Source organism: Mastomys coucha, unplaced genomic scaffold (genome assembly GCF_008632895.1).
Source record: "Mastomys coucha isolate ucsf_1 unplaced genomic scaffold, UCSF_Mcou_1 pScaffold5, whole genome shotgun sequence".
Lineage (NCBI taxonomy): Eukaryota > Metazoa > Chordata > Mammalia > Rodentia > Muridae > Mastomys > Mastomys coucha.
In genome coordinates this window covers 80112110-80128438 of record NW_022196911.1, presented here as the reverse complement: position 1 = coordinate 80128438, position 16329 = coordinate 80112110, and the positions used below count along the sequence as shown (strand labels likewise).

Here is a 16329-nt window from a genome sequence, read left to right as displayed (position 1 = left end):
GGACTACAGCCTTTATACTAATGGTCTAATCTGCTGGAGCCAGAGGCCTAGAGCTGTTGGTGGATAATAAAAAGATATCACAAATTGCCAAAGAATGGCCAGTCTCTAGTAGAGTTTTTTCATTTTCTTGCAGTTACTGCTAATTTCAGAATACATCTTGGTCATGAGTAATGTGAGTGAAGAACATGTCCAGAAAAGAGGGGTGGAAACCAGTAAAACCATACTTCCCACCAGACCGCCAGAGCCATGGTCTAACATGCTGACTCTTCAACAGCAGCCGGCATACACAATACTAGATTATTTAGTAATTTTGAGGGATGGGTTGGGGAGGTGATAGGGTTTCTCTGTGCAGCTCTGGCTGTCATGGAACTCAGAGAGCTCTACCTGGGACTAAAGGCATGTACCATCAGGCCCACAGGACCACTATTACTGAAACTCCACCACCAACCTCTTTCCCCTGCCTCCCAGCCCCTGCCTAGCAATCAATGGTTCCCTTCTTAGCCCACAGCAGGCCTGTCACCATCTCCCCAGCCCATCAGTCACCTTTCATCCCACCAGAGAAGCCTCTCCAGTTGGCAAAGACCATTAGAGGTAGCCCTTCCCGGTTAAAGTCCTTGATAGCTTGATAGGTCTTAAATGCAGAGTCTGGGAACCAAACCTGGCCGGCCTGCTGGATTATCTGTTGGGGGAAGTAAAGGAGGAGCCTGTTATCCACACAGTTTGAAGGAGAGCCTCCTTTAACTGATCAAGGTGTTACTTATTATGAATAGTAAGCTCAAGATCAAACCAGATAAGTTAGAACAGTTGTTCATCAAGAGGATGACCCCTGAAGTGAGAAAGAAAAGATCCTGGATCTTTGACCTTGTTGAACACTTTTTTGGGGGGAGCCTGAACATGTATCACCCCTTAGACAAAGAACTGAAATGCTCCTCTCAAGCAGTCATAGGAATCCCTTTTAAAGGCAACTCAATTACATTACTAACTTTTCTTTCTTTTCTTTGTGTATGCATGTGCATGTGGGTGAACATATGTGTACCTATGTGTATATGCATGAGGCCAGGGATCGACACTGGATATCATTCTCAGGTCCCATCTACTTTGCTTTTTTGAGACAGGGTCTCTCAGTGGCCTAGAGTTCACTCAAGTAGGTGAGGCTGGCTGGTCAGCAAGCCCAGGGAATCCACCTGTCTTTGCATCCCTAGTGCTAGGATTACAAGCATGGGGGCATCATCTCTAATTTGTTTGTTTTTTAAATGTGGGTTCTGGGAATCCAGCTCTGGTCCTCATGCTTGTATGGCAATCACTTTCCTGATGGAGCTATCTTCCCAGCCCTACTCTACTCTCAAAGTACGCAAACTACAGCCTCCAAGTCCTTTCACCTCTTTGGCACTGTGAGGAGTCAGTCACTGACTCTTGGTTCTTGTTATTGCTCTCCTTCACCCCCGCCCCCCTCATTCAAGTTAGTGACAAAGAATGAAAGCACAATCCACCTTTAAAAAGAAAAGGGTAGTAGTTTCCACAACTGGCCCTCTGTAAGACTATATTATCACTCAAGGGATCTGGAACAGATGAGCATCAACACCAGTGGCTTCTCTGTAAGACTACCTGCCCAACAAAAGCTGACTGCTTTCCAGCTGATTCACTCAGATGACTGTCGGGGCCTCATTAACTTTTCACATAAAACTTTGCTTGCAGTTATCTACAGGCATCTTGAAATTGATCAGTGTTCTGCAATCATCTCAGGCAGCTGCCACCCTTCCCTCTAAAATTTGATGGCTTGCAACATGCCCAATACATCTGTAGGCACTGTAGAAGGGAAACAAACTCCAGGCACAAAGGTACTCCAAAAGCATGAGCACAAGGAATACTTGAGATGACCAACCTTGGCTTCAGAATCCAGGTTCGCAGGATCAGCTGGGATACTGAGTTCCACCATTCGGGTCTCTACAGCAACTACTCCCACGGGTATTCCCCCTAACCTGGGGAAAGGGAGAGCCACACAGGAACATAGTGTATGTTCTTATTACAATTAGGCTTTTATTTTTCAGTTGCACACAAACATTGAAAGAAAAGCTAGATGCAAACAGAAAACAGAGGAGACTCTAATGCTTCTGGGGGTTAAATGTGAGACCTTTGGGTTTCACTCACTTTGTAAACACAATGGAAAGTACCCGCATACTTACTTATATTTTAAGACGCCCAACAGGATAAATTCAAACTGAGTGCTGAATTAGGAAACTCAACAGCTTAGTGCACACATCTACTTCTGTGGTTGCCAAGTAAAACGTCTCAGTTTGCTGTCAATCAGTTCCTGATAGTGGGGCACAGTGTGAAACTGCTGGTCTTATGGGATAAAGCCTTGGTAGTTAAACAAGCCCTTGACTTTGCTTAGTGGAAAACAAGGGGACAGGAATATTTTTCAGTCATAATCTTGGTAGAATCTGTAGCAGAAGCAGATACTTAATTTCAAAGCTTGGTTAAGCTAGGATTCAGAAGCTTGAAGCTTTGGCATGTATATTCTATAATAACCTCTTATACTGGCCCTTCGTTTCCCAGAATGAATCAGAGATGAAGGGAAGAAGGAAGAAAAACCAAGAGGGAGACATCAGATGCAGGGTGAGTCCTGACTCCAGAAAATGATTCCATCTGTGCTCTGCCAGTGGCTTTCCCCTGGGCTAGGACTGGGCTGGGTTATATTCATTCCCTATAACATGTCCATAACAAACTTTTCCATGAAGGATGGTCTTTAGCTGGTATATCAACTACTGGAAATGGATTCTTTTCTTCACAAGAGACCTAACTGGAACTGAGTGGAGACCACCCACCACCCCCTTGTCACTTGCCTGCACTGAATCAGAATCAAAAGCCCTCTAGACAACCAGACAACGAGCAGGAGGTACACAGGAGAGTTCAGAAATATTTCTGTTCACAATGATTAACACTCCAACTGGAAACTTGTAATTGCAAAAGCCACCCTAAATCGGTAACTTATAACTTATATATTAGGGCCCATGTGACCTAATAAAGAACATCTTTATCCGAGTATTACAGTTATTTATTGAAGTTGAAAACAGCTCAGAACAACTTCTGTTTTCTATTATACTTCATATAAATTTTATCAGGCTAGCACATGAAGATGCTACATCTTGTTTTATAGTGTGTCCCTGGACAAGGTGCCATGGAATAATAAAAGACAATTTACAGCCAATAGCACACATATTCCAAACATACATACCAAAGATGAGTTTTGGCAGCACTTACAGTAACAATCCCAGAAGAATACATTTATATTTATTTCTTGAAATGCCACTGCCTTTGAAAGAAGCTAGCTCCATTTGTTTTATATACTTCTGAGCATGTGGATGTGTTTGGAGTAAGAAACCCAGAACTCATCAGATGGAAAGAAAGGAAGAAGGCAGAGCAAGTGTTGGAATAAACAAGAGCTGAGCTACTCAAGGCCAGCCTGACTGATGGCTGCAGGGCAACTGCTATTCATCTGATCTTAAGGGTAAAGCACCGTTGTCTCACATCCCACAGGAGGTGTAAAGGCTTAGCAGAATTCTGGGCTTGGAAGGTTTAAATACTTTTGCATATCAGATATATAGGAAAAGTAAAGCAGAATAAACAAAACCAAATTCAATACAACATGAGACCCCATGACTAATTCTATGCCCTACATCCACTTTTTTGGCAGGAATGTTACCAACATAAAATAATTCTCACATGGATGCTGTAGTTTTGGGTGAGGGAAAGACCTGACACTTGAAAGAGAATGAGCAGCTAGTTTCTGAGTTCCTGTCTCAGGTGACTCCTATTCAGTGTCACAGGGGAAGGCCCTGTCTGTGGGATTCGCCATCTGATGGCTCCTTGTCACTGGCTGCACAAGGCGTGCTGACCTGATGTACGGAGAGAACCACAAAGCCTAGAATTATTTTCAAGGCTAGCATCTAAATCTCAAGCCAATGTGGCGTGCTGGAGAATCTTGAGCAGGTGCCTCTTTTCACCAAGATAAGAAAAACTGATTGCCCCCTGGAGGAAGGTGAGCCCCCAATGCAGATCTCGAAGGCAGCATGTCTGCACACAGACCTAGATTAAGATCGGCCTTGGCAGGTGCTCGTTATAGCAAGCACGACAGATTATTCTGCACAGAGCTTGCTGTTGAGTGAAGCACTTCTTAGAGTGGGTATTAAAATTTAATAGAAACTTCCATTTCCCACTTGAAAAATATGTGTATCACAGTAACCTATACCAGCTTATTTTACTCACTCCTGCTTCAGATTAAAATTTTTTTTTTCAATTCAAATCTGATTCTATTCCAATATAGTACAGTATTATAAGTCATTTCAGTAGTCATGATGTCAGAAAACCCCTCTCAGGGTACACAGAGAACCATATAGTGCCTGCTTCTGAGAGGAAGTGGTCTTCTGGGGAGGAAACTGACCGGTGATGGCGACTGTAGTCTGGCTTTGAGATTCCCAAAAGTTTCTCTTGTAGAAGTATAAAAAGGAAATAGTTAAAATCAGCCTTCAGGCTAAACACCTCATTAGGACACACTAAATGACTAGAGGAATCAGTAGATTACCTTGGCTCTGGCTCTCATCTAATCTTCTTAGAAGACACAAAGAGCTTTATTGGTAAAAGCTATGGCCCTTTCCTTTACTGTGTTTACTTGGGAAGAAAAAGGGTTTTCAAAACGAAAGAGGTCTTACCTGGCTCTGCCAACTACCACAGTCTGTGCCCAGGGCTGCATGATTTCTGAGAAAGATCCATAGTCAAAAAATCCACTCAACCATTGGCCTTTCTGGGCTGTGAAGGAAAAGGGGTGGGGGTGAGAAAGACATAAAAAGCATAAAGCCAGGTGACCTACTGGCAGTGCACTGGGCTGATGGATTTAAGGTGGGATCTGGGGATTTGTTTTGAGGAGTTCGTTGTTTCTAACCATATTATAATAGATGGAAGCATTAAGCAACTGAATGTTCATCTGCCTTCAGAAATCATCCCCTATTGCATTTGCTAGTCTGTATGGAAAGAATCATTTATCAGCAAAAGCATCATTTATTGTTAAACGATGGGGTTCAGCTAGCAGAGAGTTTGCGTGCCTTTATATAAATAGCTTGCCTTTTTTCAAGACACCACAAACATTTGTCAAGAGGCAGCCAAGTCATTAAAGATGTTTTTTAAATGTTTATTTCTATTTTAAAACTTGCCTTACAATTTTGTTTGATTCCACTGATTTTCTTTTAATGGGAAAATGAAAACACTAAGTATTAGTGATCAGATGAAGACTCAAACTTGGAGGTAAATAAGAGATTCAGTCTCTCTGTCAAAATGCAACAATACAGACTCACTATGTCACTATGGCTGACATAGTATAATCTTCCTACATGAAGGGCCATGACACATGCCCTTGACAGAACAAAAACATAATGGTTAAGCTATATACACTTAAAACTATACACACACTTAATAACATCACCTCTTCCCTTTATCCATTTTCTTATACTGGCAAGGCATGTAACTTCCAGCACCTTAGTTTAAGACAAAACTTTTAATCCACAGGCATACATGTTTGACCAAGTCCCCGTAAAGGCTTCTGCAAATACCTGTTTCCCCGTTTGCCCTCTCAGCTCACAGTTTCTCAGTGATTCTTCTAATTTGAACGAGGCCCTCCACCCCCTAAACCTCAAGTCCAAAACCAATTAAAAGTAGAGATCTGAGCAAGCTAACCTCTGCTGACTTAAACAGGACGGACAGTGTTTTATCAAGACTAAACTTGTAATTACTGTGTTCTACATTCCTTGCCTCTATGGCCCCAGTGTAAAATGTGATCATCCATTTCAAAATTATCTCTCTATCGTGAGCCCAAAGCTGATCGTTTAGATTCTGGTCTCGTGTTGGGCGTCAGTTTGAAGAATATCACGGCACTATCTCCTCTAATAAATGACTTTAACTTTTCACCTAGAAGATATCTGCTTTAACTTATCATAGAGAATCATCTGCTTTCTTTAACGCTTCCACTAAATTAAAATCTCAAGTCACTCGATTTGGGAGCTAGTGTTAGCTGCACATAGACAGCAGGATGAATTACTAGAGAGTTGATGAAAAAATATTATCCAAAACACCAGAAAACTTAGTTTATCACACATTTCATTTAGTCTGTGGTTCTTATTAATAATGACCTGGATAATGCCTACCTAAATATATGCTTCTGTTCACCCTATAAAACAAAGGTGCTTTGCTTTTTAAGACACTCTTACCCAGGGTAGACTTGAATTGCAATCCTCCTGCCTCGTCCTCTTAAAGCACTGGATTAAATGCATATACTATTATGCTTTGCAAAGGGCTCAAATTCTGATGAAGGTTCTAAACCAAATTTGTAGTTTCACCAGGATACTGAAATTTTAACTTTATATGCTTGGGTCATTTTATGATTTTTACTCTGATCATAAGTGATTTGAACTATAGAACTAATTTCAAAACCAAAAGGTTTACTTGTTTCAAACCCCTTGGGAGCTGGCCAGAAGTATGCTAGGTGGTAGGATTCTTGCCTGGGTTCAGGCTCTAGTACCACCACAGCAAAACCATCCTGCCTCATATGCTGACTAGGGAGGAAGGAGCCATTGGCCATGCTAGCTGGACTTGATGGTCCCACAAGGAAGTCACTCTAACTCAGATGTAGGACTGAGTTAAGATGCTTAACTTCTTAAGTTAAGCAGTAAGATGCTTCCCTATGTTTCCCAGGAGAACACTACTGAGCTCTGTTCTGAATTTAGAGGAGAAACACTTAATTCCCAGAAAAGTCCTAGATTTTTAAGGCCATCACTGTGTCAGACTTATGGTTCTCACCATAATCATGTAAAAAAACAAGGAAGAGAAAGATTACTATGGTGATTTTTTTTTTGTCTATGTAAGAAAAAGTAATTTTATTAAGAGTAATAAGAAAAAGCCTGGAAAAAAAAAGAGTTATGATTATAACTAAATTAAAACTAACAGAGTTCTCTTGAATTTTCTAGAACATCTACAGTTAGATATCATGTCTAACTGCATCAAGACAACAGCTGTGGGATCTGGCAAAAATAAGACATGTATATGAAGGTGCTCCTACACCAGACTCTGCTTTGAGTGATTTCTATTAAGTATTAATTATGAACAAATCTTTTTACTTCAGCAGAATCACAATGGTCCTTAAATTTAACAAAATATCTTCAGCAACTCATTTTTTATTATAATGTGTATAGTATTTTGCCCACATGTGTGTTTGTATACCAGGTGTGTACCTGGCACCTAGGGAGGCCAGAGGAGGATGTTGACTTCCTTGGATCTGTAGTTACAGATGGTTGTGGGCTGCCGTATAGTTTCTGGAAACTGAGTCTGTATCTGGAAGAGCAGCCAGTGGTTTAACCACTGAGCTGTCTCTTCAGCCCGTGACCCATTCTTGATATACAGTATTTTAAAAATGATTAGTGACAATAGACATGCAAGAAAGAACCAGCACTTCCTCCACCATTCAGAGAAAGTAGGGTTAGGTGTGGTGGGGAGCTCATGCTGTGAATCTCAGCACTGGAGCAAAGGGATTTGAGAGTTAAAGGCTAGCCTGAGCTACATCACTAGTTCCAGGCCAGCTTGGGCTACAAAGACAAACCTTATATCAACGAAAATCAAAACAAAACAAAACAACAGGCTACCTGGAGCTTTACAAAAGCAACTGCCAAGTGGATTGACAATGTAAATTTAGTTTCTTTACTCACCCACTTTTTTTCTGCAGTGTGTGAGTGTGTGTCTCTGTGTATAGTATGTGAGGTATGTGAAGAAAGAGGACAGCCTTAGGTGTCGTCATCTCCCAGGTGCCATCTACTGGCCTGGAACTACAGTACATTAGGCTAGATGTCCAGCAAGCCCCCAGGGATTCATCTGTCTTCACCTCGCCACTGCTAAGATTACAAGCATATGCCACCATGCCTAACTTTTAAAAGTGAGGGCTCTAGGGATAGAACTCAGGACTTCTTAAAAGCATTTTACTATTAATACTATTCCCAGTATATAGGAAGAATGTGGGGATGGTGTGATATTCAGCAATAGTTTGCTAATAAGCATATAGTTAAATTCTACATTTAAAGTTTAGAGATATTTTCTCAAGGTAACTCCATTAATCTGTCTTCCCCACCTTTTGTTTTAGAGACATGGTTTAGCTATGCATTTCAGGCTGGACTTGAATCACCGTGTAGCCCAAGCTGGCCTCATGCTACTACTGGTGATTTGTATGCTTCAGCCTCCCACGCGTAGGCATGCACCCCTATAGTTGGCTGAATGCTCTTTTTCATAGACACTGGTTGGCCAGAGAGCCTGGTCCGTGGCCCAGGATGTAGTAGCTCAGTGATAAAGTGTTTACCTAGCATAGATGAAGCTCTCTAAGTTTGATCCCCAGGATCCCCACTCCCACCCCAACAAAAAGGATTCTGGTTCTGTAAGACCAGGATTTTATGTCTTATACTAAATGGTTTAAAGACCTACTAAGTTCCTTAGAAACAGAAGGAATGAGTCAGCGACTACACAGTTGAGACTGAGCAACTGATTGATAAAGCTCACTTTCTTCTTGTTTGTTCACCAAGATTTTTTTTTTTTACCTTTTTCTTCAGAGGGCTTTTTTTTTCTTATTTCTTCCTTATTTCTGGGTATTTAGCTCCAGTTTCATACAAATACACTTTTGTGCCAGAGTTAGATAGTTGCTAAACAGCCAGGATACTATTTGGTCTTTAAACATATACGTACTTGGGTGAGGACGGCCTGCCAGCATCCACCGAGGATCATATGGGGCCTTTGTGGGAACAAACTCGATGATTCTATCTATAGGATCCTTGGAATTCAGGAGAGGAACTGAACTGTGTACGCTCTAGACAAAGAGTGGGAGAGAATGGGTACCAATCAGCAGATGTCAGTCTTGGGCCTCAACTCAGCAGCAACAGCTCCACACAAAGACAGCAGGGCCTGCTTTCAGAATTACACCATTGGTCCCAGGCATCAAGCAGAAGCATTCCAGTTATGGGTCAAGCTCCAAGGAACATGCACAGTTCCCAATTCTCATTTAGGAGCCTAACACACACTGGTGCGTTCTGACCTGATCCATCTTGCCCTTGCTCTCAGAGAAGCAAGCTCCTAGAGGACAAACGGCTACTACAGGGAGGAAGACAAGGAAGTCTTAATATTTTGGGACCTGAACATATATATGGGCCATGAAATATCTGTGGCTGGAAAAGAATGGAAGTTAATGAGATCCAAAGGTATTCTGAAGGTAGGAGGTAGAAGACAGCTTCAAGAGAAAGAAATCTACAGGTTTCAGAGAAATAAATGAGAAATTCTTGAAACACAATAAGCTGAGGCAGAGATGGTGGGTGGGAAAGACTCACCTTAGGCATGTACGACAGCCAGTATAAGACTGTGAATACTCCCTCAAAGTCATCACAGACAGTGGAGTGGGTAACCCCATTGTTGTGCATGATCTGGATGCCCCCAAGCTGATTGTTGGAGGTGTATACTTCCCGACCAAGGACCTAGACAAAGGAGCAGATGAAAAGACATTGGTCTCTAGAGATAGAACAATGGACATTATTTCCCAATTCTTACTAAATCAGTTTTTTCCCCCTCTACCAAATAAAGACAAACCCATTTTTTGTGGGTTGTTCAGAGGGGCTGACAGGTCTTTCTTTCATAAAAGAAAATTTAGAAAACAAAAAAGACCTTTAACAGTTACATACATTGTTGTAATTTTAAAACCATCAAACTCCCTCTCTCTGGAAGCCACCACAGACCATAAAGTGCAGAGGACTTTAACTCCAAGAAAAAACATTGTGGTAGGTAGGCTGGGACTCTGGAGGGTACTGGCTAGCAGTTATGTGTGTACACACACACACACACACACACACACACACACACACACACACACACACACACACACACACAGGCTGAGTCTATGTTAAAGAAAGGCTATGAGGCTGGGTGCCTTATTTTTCTAAAGGATTAACTTTCTCCTGACATTTGATTTTTAAACCTGGCCCACTGTCTCCCTCCCCCACTCCTAAACCAGGTAGAATCCTGAAGCAGCTCATGACACCCCTAAACCCCCTAGACTCCAGTCTTCTTTGTTTGCTGGGGGTGAGGCTCTGATGTACTTCCCAAGCCTGTTGTCCTCTGAGGACTGGAAAGGATTAAGGCCTCACCCTATTGTCTCTGGAGGACTTTAACCCTTGGCAGGTGGGGGCACTTGCAAATGGAAACTACAAAGTTTCCCCTAAAGATGAAAAAAAGAAAGAAAAAAATATTCTCGGACTTGGAAATTGTAGGGTTTTGTTTCTTCCCAAGATTGGTTAATAATTTCTTCCAGGGAGGGAGGTTTTCTGACCCAGCAGATGGAAGTCAGGCAGCCTGATCACCGACTATTGCAAACTGCTGAGTGTGTAGTAATTGCCAGTCATCTAGGGTAGCCCTGGAGAGCACTATACAGTTGTGGAGGGCTCACTGTACACGCTCTTTTCTGTTCACTCTCCTCTCTTCTAAGAAACAACAACACCAGAAAAAAAATTTTTTCTAACTTTTATTCATTTTCAGCCTCTTGGGAGAACCTAAACAAATTAAGGCCAACAAACTATGCCTGTATATTTTCAATTGGCCCTTTCTTATTAGGTGCTTGGAGAGGTTCCCCTGCCTGCTGGGTCAGCCCCCTGCATCAAGACCTTCCAAAGGCTGAGCAAGTTGGTGACCAAAGTAATAACCTTGCTGTGATCCTGCTGGCCTTGGTTCCATTTAACTTTAGCTAGGAAAGGCGCAAGCGAGTGTTCAGAAAAGAATATGGAGAGCAAAATTGCTCTACGATTACTCCTTCCTTGATAAGGAAGCACAGAGGACAAGCCTTTCCAGGCAGCCCTAAGCCAAGCACCATGCTGGCAGCTGCTTTGAAGGAGCCGGTGAGCAGGGAGACCATATCTGACCAGTGGGCTGCCATCCTCCTCTCAGTCTGTCTTTAATCTCAGCCCAGGCTCTGCGGCTCTTTTCTCATTCTCCTGCTGTCTCTTTCCATTTGCCCTCTCTCTGACTGATACACTGATCTCTCGGTCACTCGGCTTTCTGCTCCACTGAGTCCATATTACTAATAACACCTCCGCCACGGCCAGTTTACCTCATGAAGGCAGGAGCACATCATTACAAAATAAACTCATAACTTTGACATTCTAGCAAATACATGCCGTTTGTTATTTTTATGGCTTTAGTCTTTCTAACAGGCAGAGGGCATTACATACCTGTTTCATTTATATCTTTAAGCGTGCGTGCATACACACTCTTGCACATGCACCAGGAAACAAAACAGAACAACAACAACAAAAAAAAAAAACCCCAAACAAATAGAAATTTCCAAAGCAGTCGGCTGATGGGGAGTCTGGTGGAGGCAGAAGGCCCTCATTCAGGGAGGCCATGCTCTGATCTGACTCTGGTTTTATGGCTGTCATAAACCTGATGGCCCACAACTGGTCCTTCTGGGACAGACTGCTTCTCTGCTAGAAGTCATTCAGTGTGATCAGCAGTATTTTTAATTATTAAAATAAAATTGGAAAGGAGAAATGAAATAAAAAGGAGACACTGTGTTGACCCTGAATATCTGATATTCATAATTTATGTCAGGAGCCAGATACTCCCTGTTGAATAGGAAAGGGATAGTTTCTGTTCAGAAACATTATTTTTGGTCCCACTTTTGATACTTGATGATGTCTAACCACGAGAAGACTGAACAATTACAAAACTAGCAATGCCAAGGAAGGACCAAGCTCAGCCAAAGGGACCTAAGATGACCAAGAACAGCTTGTTATTTAAGTGCACTATCTTAAATGTCTTCACCCCCTTTTCAATGAATTGAGAAGGGCATCCAGAACAATGCCACTCCCAGAGAGACTCTAACATGTACCCATTCTATTATACTGATGGTTATTTTGAACCCCAGTGCACATTTCTTTGAACCCCGATTCTGCATGTTCAGGTAGGAGGCAGGATTCAGTGACACTGCATGTCCACCCCCTCATGTACTGATGCTCTGGAAATATTGGTGAGAGCAGCAGCATCTGTGCATGTCTTTTCCTCTGGGTTCCAAAGAAGCCCTGGGGGTCCCCACAACTGACAACATTACTTCTGTTAACAAATGCTCATCACCTGAGAAGACTCCTTTAATTTGTTAATAAAAGAGAAATCACAGGATAGAGTTACAGAGCACCCAAAGAGCCCCGTCTGACTGGTATTAGCTTGGGAGATGGGGGTAGGGTAGCGATGGAAACAGAAATGAAGCCCATTTCCTTAACTATAAAGAGACAGCAATAATCACAGTCACTCAACAATCATGAGAAACCAGCAGTTTGGACCTTTCCTCAGCTGCCTGTAGGTTTGGAGTTCCTACTAGTGAGATGAAGGCTCACATTGTAGCTCCTGATTTATAGGGGGTCACTGTTGACTCAAGTGGTCTTAATGATTTTAGGATACTTCTTGACAAAGCTCCAACCAAGGCAGCAGAATCTGGGCTAGAACAGACTATTCTGCCCAACTCTGTAATGATTACACAGGGATAGCTACACAAGTCCTACCTGGCAACTAGAAAGATAAGAAGCATCCACAAATAATCACTGTTTTTCTCAGGTATGTTGGCCTACCAACCCTTGAGGGAAAGCTGTGGGTCAATAGCCCTTACCATCATCATATTTTCATTAAGCAGGTGTGCTTCATTTGTCACCCACTGAAACTTGGACAGGCATTTCGGTATTGTCAAGTTCCTTGCAATGTTCTGGTTCCTGAATCATTCTCCTCAAATTTTCTACTATATGATACAATTCTAATTTATTCCTAACAAGAATTTACCACCATTGACACACAAGAGACGTCCAAAAGGGCATTCCTGAGGTCCCCTTGGCAGTCTAGCCCTAAGTGGTCAAAGCAGATCCATGGAATAACAAGAAAAGCACGATCCCAGGCAGGGTTCTCTACTTAGAAGTGCCCAGACCACAGAATTAAAGGGCCAAATCAGAGAGGCAAGATCTTCACCCAGTCTGGCTATATACTTAAGCTTCATTGAACCCTCCACATATTGTAGCTAGTAGACCTAAGAATTAAAGTATCTCATGAAAGCCAGTTAGTACAGATGCAATTGTTAAAGGTTTCACCAAAGATGCTATAGAGCCTGCAGAAATGCTGAGATGCCTAAGGGTATAAATGAATGCAGTCAAACATACTAAGGCCACTGTTGCTGCTGCTGCTTATCCAGAGACACTGCAGACAGCTCAGGTTTACCACAGCTGACAGGCAATGAAAACAGTCTAATATACCGCCTGTTCTCACCCTTAAATCCCTTTTTGGAGATCAAGATAAACACATTCTTCCTTTCCCCAGTGCTTCAAATGTTTGACTGAAGTGGCAGAGCACTTCGAGTGTTTGTGCAAATGAAATCACTGTGTAATACTGAATGCATGCAGTATTTTCTTGTAAGGGTATTTGTCAGCAAAGCATTGAGATTTCCAAATATCACAGATGCAACCTGGATCAGTTTCTAAAATATTGCTTTTATCCTAACATACATATTTTTGGAATATTATATTGGAATGTATATTAGTTTTGGAACTTTTAGTTATACATAAGTATCTGCCAATCATGTAATAAGATGGAAAATAATAATGGTGAATATCGATCATGGCTAAAAGGAAATCTGGACTTTTCTTCCCTTTAGAACAATCCTTGGAGAGTCAGGGCATCTACTATTTTAGGAAGCAGGGAGCACAAGATTCCTCTGTCTCTGAGAAGTATTTCCATTTGGAACTGATTTATTGTCAGTACTTTCATGTCTTTAGCTAAACGAGTAGTTAGCTATAGTTAGCTATAGAAACAGAGTTCTCACTGCAATCCTCTCATGGTATTTCCATTCTCCAGAGGGTAAATTTACTGAGCAATCATCATCACTGGATCTCATGCATGATTCTAGGTATTAACATCACTCTGGGATTTTATTCATAAAGGATGGGGAGGGCAGACTGACAGACAGACAAGTGAGAGCAGATGGCAGTAGGGGAAGAGTGGTACAAAGGGACAAGGAAGAGAATGGAGAAGAAAGGGCTGAGGGGAGAGAGGGAAGTAGAAAAACCAGTAACAGCTCTTCTCCTCCTAGCATCCTCCTTGACCTGAGAGAATTACATTTTTAGAGGCTGACACATTAATTCAACCTCCAATTAACAATTCTAAGTGCTGCTACACATATTACTGTGTAAATGTTTCACCAGGAATATATCCAAGGGTGAGTGGAATGAAATTTCTTGGGAGTCGGGGACAATGCTTCTGTGACCAAGAATATTTGGATGTTACCAAATACACAGCTAAAGGGTTACACTCCTTTCTATACCATTGTCACGGCTGGCACTGGCAACCTAGAGAGCTAGCCAGCAGCTGGTGGATTAGGTTTGGGGGCAGAGAGGAAGCTCAGTGATACACACTGGCAAGCACAGTGGATTTGAGTCATAGCTTGAGTCAAGATAATCCCCTTGGCAAGATTCAAAAAAATGTCTCGAGTCAAAGTCTGATGTGACCAAGTTTGCTGAAGAGTAATCTTGGGCAAGAGACTGTTGCTACCAGTGGCAGGAAAAGACTAGTTTTGTTTTAAATGTATTTTAAAATAAGTGTCATGCTATGTATGTAGCTCAGGTTCCTGGCCTCCTAGGGCAGGTGTGTGCTATCATTCTCTGATAGGAAAGTATTTAGCCACAAAGACACTGAAAAAGCACAGCAAGAGCTCTGCTCATTGAGAACACAAGCACAAACTCACCAGCAGAGGAACAATAAGGACTTAGAGGTACAGTGGATAAGGGGTAGAGACTCTTAATGTAAAGAAATAAAGAAGACCATAGATTGTTTGCCTGTCAAATGTGAGAGAAAAGGCATAGGCTTCTGAATAGAGAGCTGCCTGCCAAAAGAAATCACTCATCTCAGAGATCCATCAGCTAACTACTCATTTAGCTAAAGACATGAAAGTACTGACAATAAATCAATTCCAAATGGAAATACTTAGCATTTTAAATAAAGTCTGGTTTAGAGCCAGGTGTGGTGACTCATGCCTGTGATCCCAGCACTGGGAGAGTCAGGAGTTTATGATCAGTTTCCACTATGTGAGACCCTAACTCAAAATCAAGAGGACAGACAAGAGTCTGGCTTATTGAGAGATTATCCACATGTAACAAAAGTATCCAGTTTATAGTTAAAATTCTATGACATTGACAAACACACCCACTACACAGTAACAACATGGGAACATCATCATCACACTCCTCTGTCCCCTCTGCCTTTTCCTAACTGCCAGTGATCTCATTTCTGCCCTGACTGCTTGGCCTTTTGTAAGATGGCATACAAAGAGATTTGCAGAGTATACAGCATTTGGGGCCTAGCTTCTTTTAGTTATCATATGGAATGCATCACATTCATTCATACAGTCCAAGTGTAGGTACTTCCTTTTCATAGTTGGGTGCCATAGTGTTTGTCAGTTGGTAGACATCTAGGTTGTCAGTTTGGGGAGAGACTAGGAAGAAAGCAGCCACAAACATTTGGATACAGGTAACTTCTGGATTGTATGGTAAGTGTATAGCTAACTTTATAAAAGAAACAGAAACCAAACCACAGATTTCAAAGTAGCAATACCACTTCTGCATTTCTTTTAATAGTGGACAGAGTTCTAGCTAATACAATCCATATCAGCATTTGGAATTTTGTAAATTAAACATTAAAAAATACTGGGTTTGTTTTTCCTAGAGCTGGAGATGTAGCTAAGATTTAGAGCACTTACCTAGCATGTATCAGACTGTGGATTTGATTGCCATCACCATAAACAACAAAAAAGCTGTAATCATTTAGGGAAAGAATGTAATGCTGTGAAATTGTGGTTTTAATTTCCCTAATGAGTAGTGACAGACATAATTGCATACACTTATCTTCCATCCTTAAACATCTTCTTTCACGGAGAGTCTACTCAAATTTCTTGCCCATGTATTTAACTATCGGGCTGTTCTCTTACTGAGTTTTGAGAATTCTTTGTATATTCTAGATTGCCTTTTATCAAATACATGTTTCCCATAAATATTTTTTAAATGTTTTTAGTTACCTTCTGGCTTTTCTAAATAGACTGGTACTTGAGGCAAATGGTAAAATGACCAAATGCCAGAGCTCACAGCAGCCCGATATCTGATATATCTAGAAAGATATACTCGCTAGAGTCTGACTTCCTCGACAGGAAAATTTATTCTTTTTCTGCAGCTTTTTTTTTTTTTT

General features: G+C 41.6%; 1 protein-coding gene across 6 annotated transcripts in view; it reads right to left on the bottom strand.

Annotated features, from left to right (window-relative positions):
- Positions 1-16329, bottom strand: part of Acaca (acetyl-CoA carboxylase alpha) — a 268630-nt gene that overhangs the window by 29131 nt on the left and 223170 nt on the right. For all 6 annotated transcript variants that reach the window (XM_031350925.1, XM_031350927.1, XM_031350930.1 and 3 more), the window contains 5 exons: positions 9405-9548; positions 8770-8890; positions 4710-4806; positions 1883-1979; positions 544-679 (listed from right to left, as the gene is read on the bottom strand). In XM_031350925.1, the coding sequence (XP_031206785.1) occupies positions 544-679; positions 1883-1979; positions 4710-4806; positions 8770-8890; positions 9405-9548 (595 nt within the window). The remainder of the gene's footprint in view (positions 1-543; positions 680-1882; positions 1980-4709; positions 4807-8769; positions 8891-9404; positions 9549-16329) is intronic.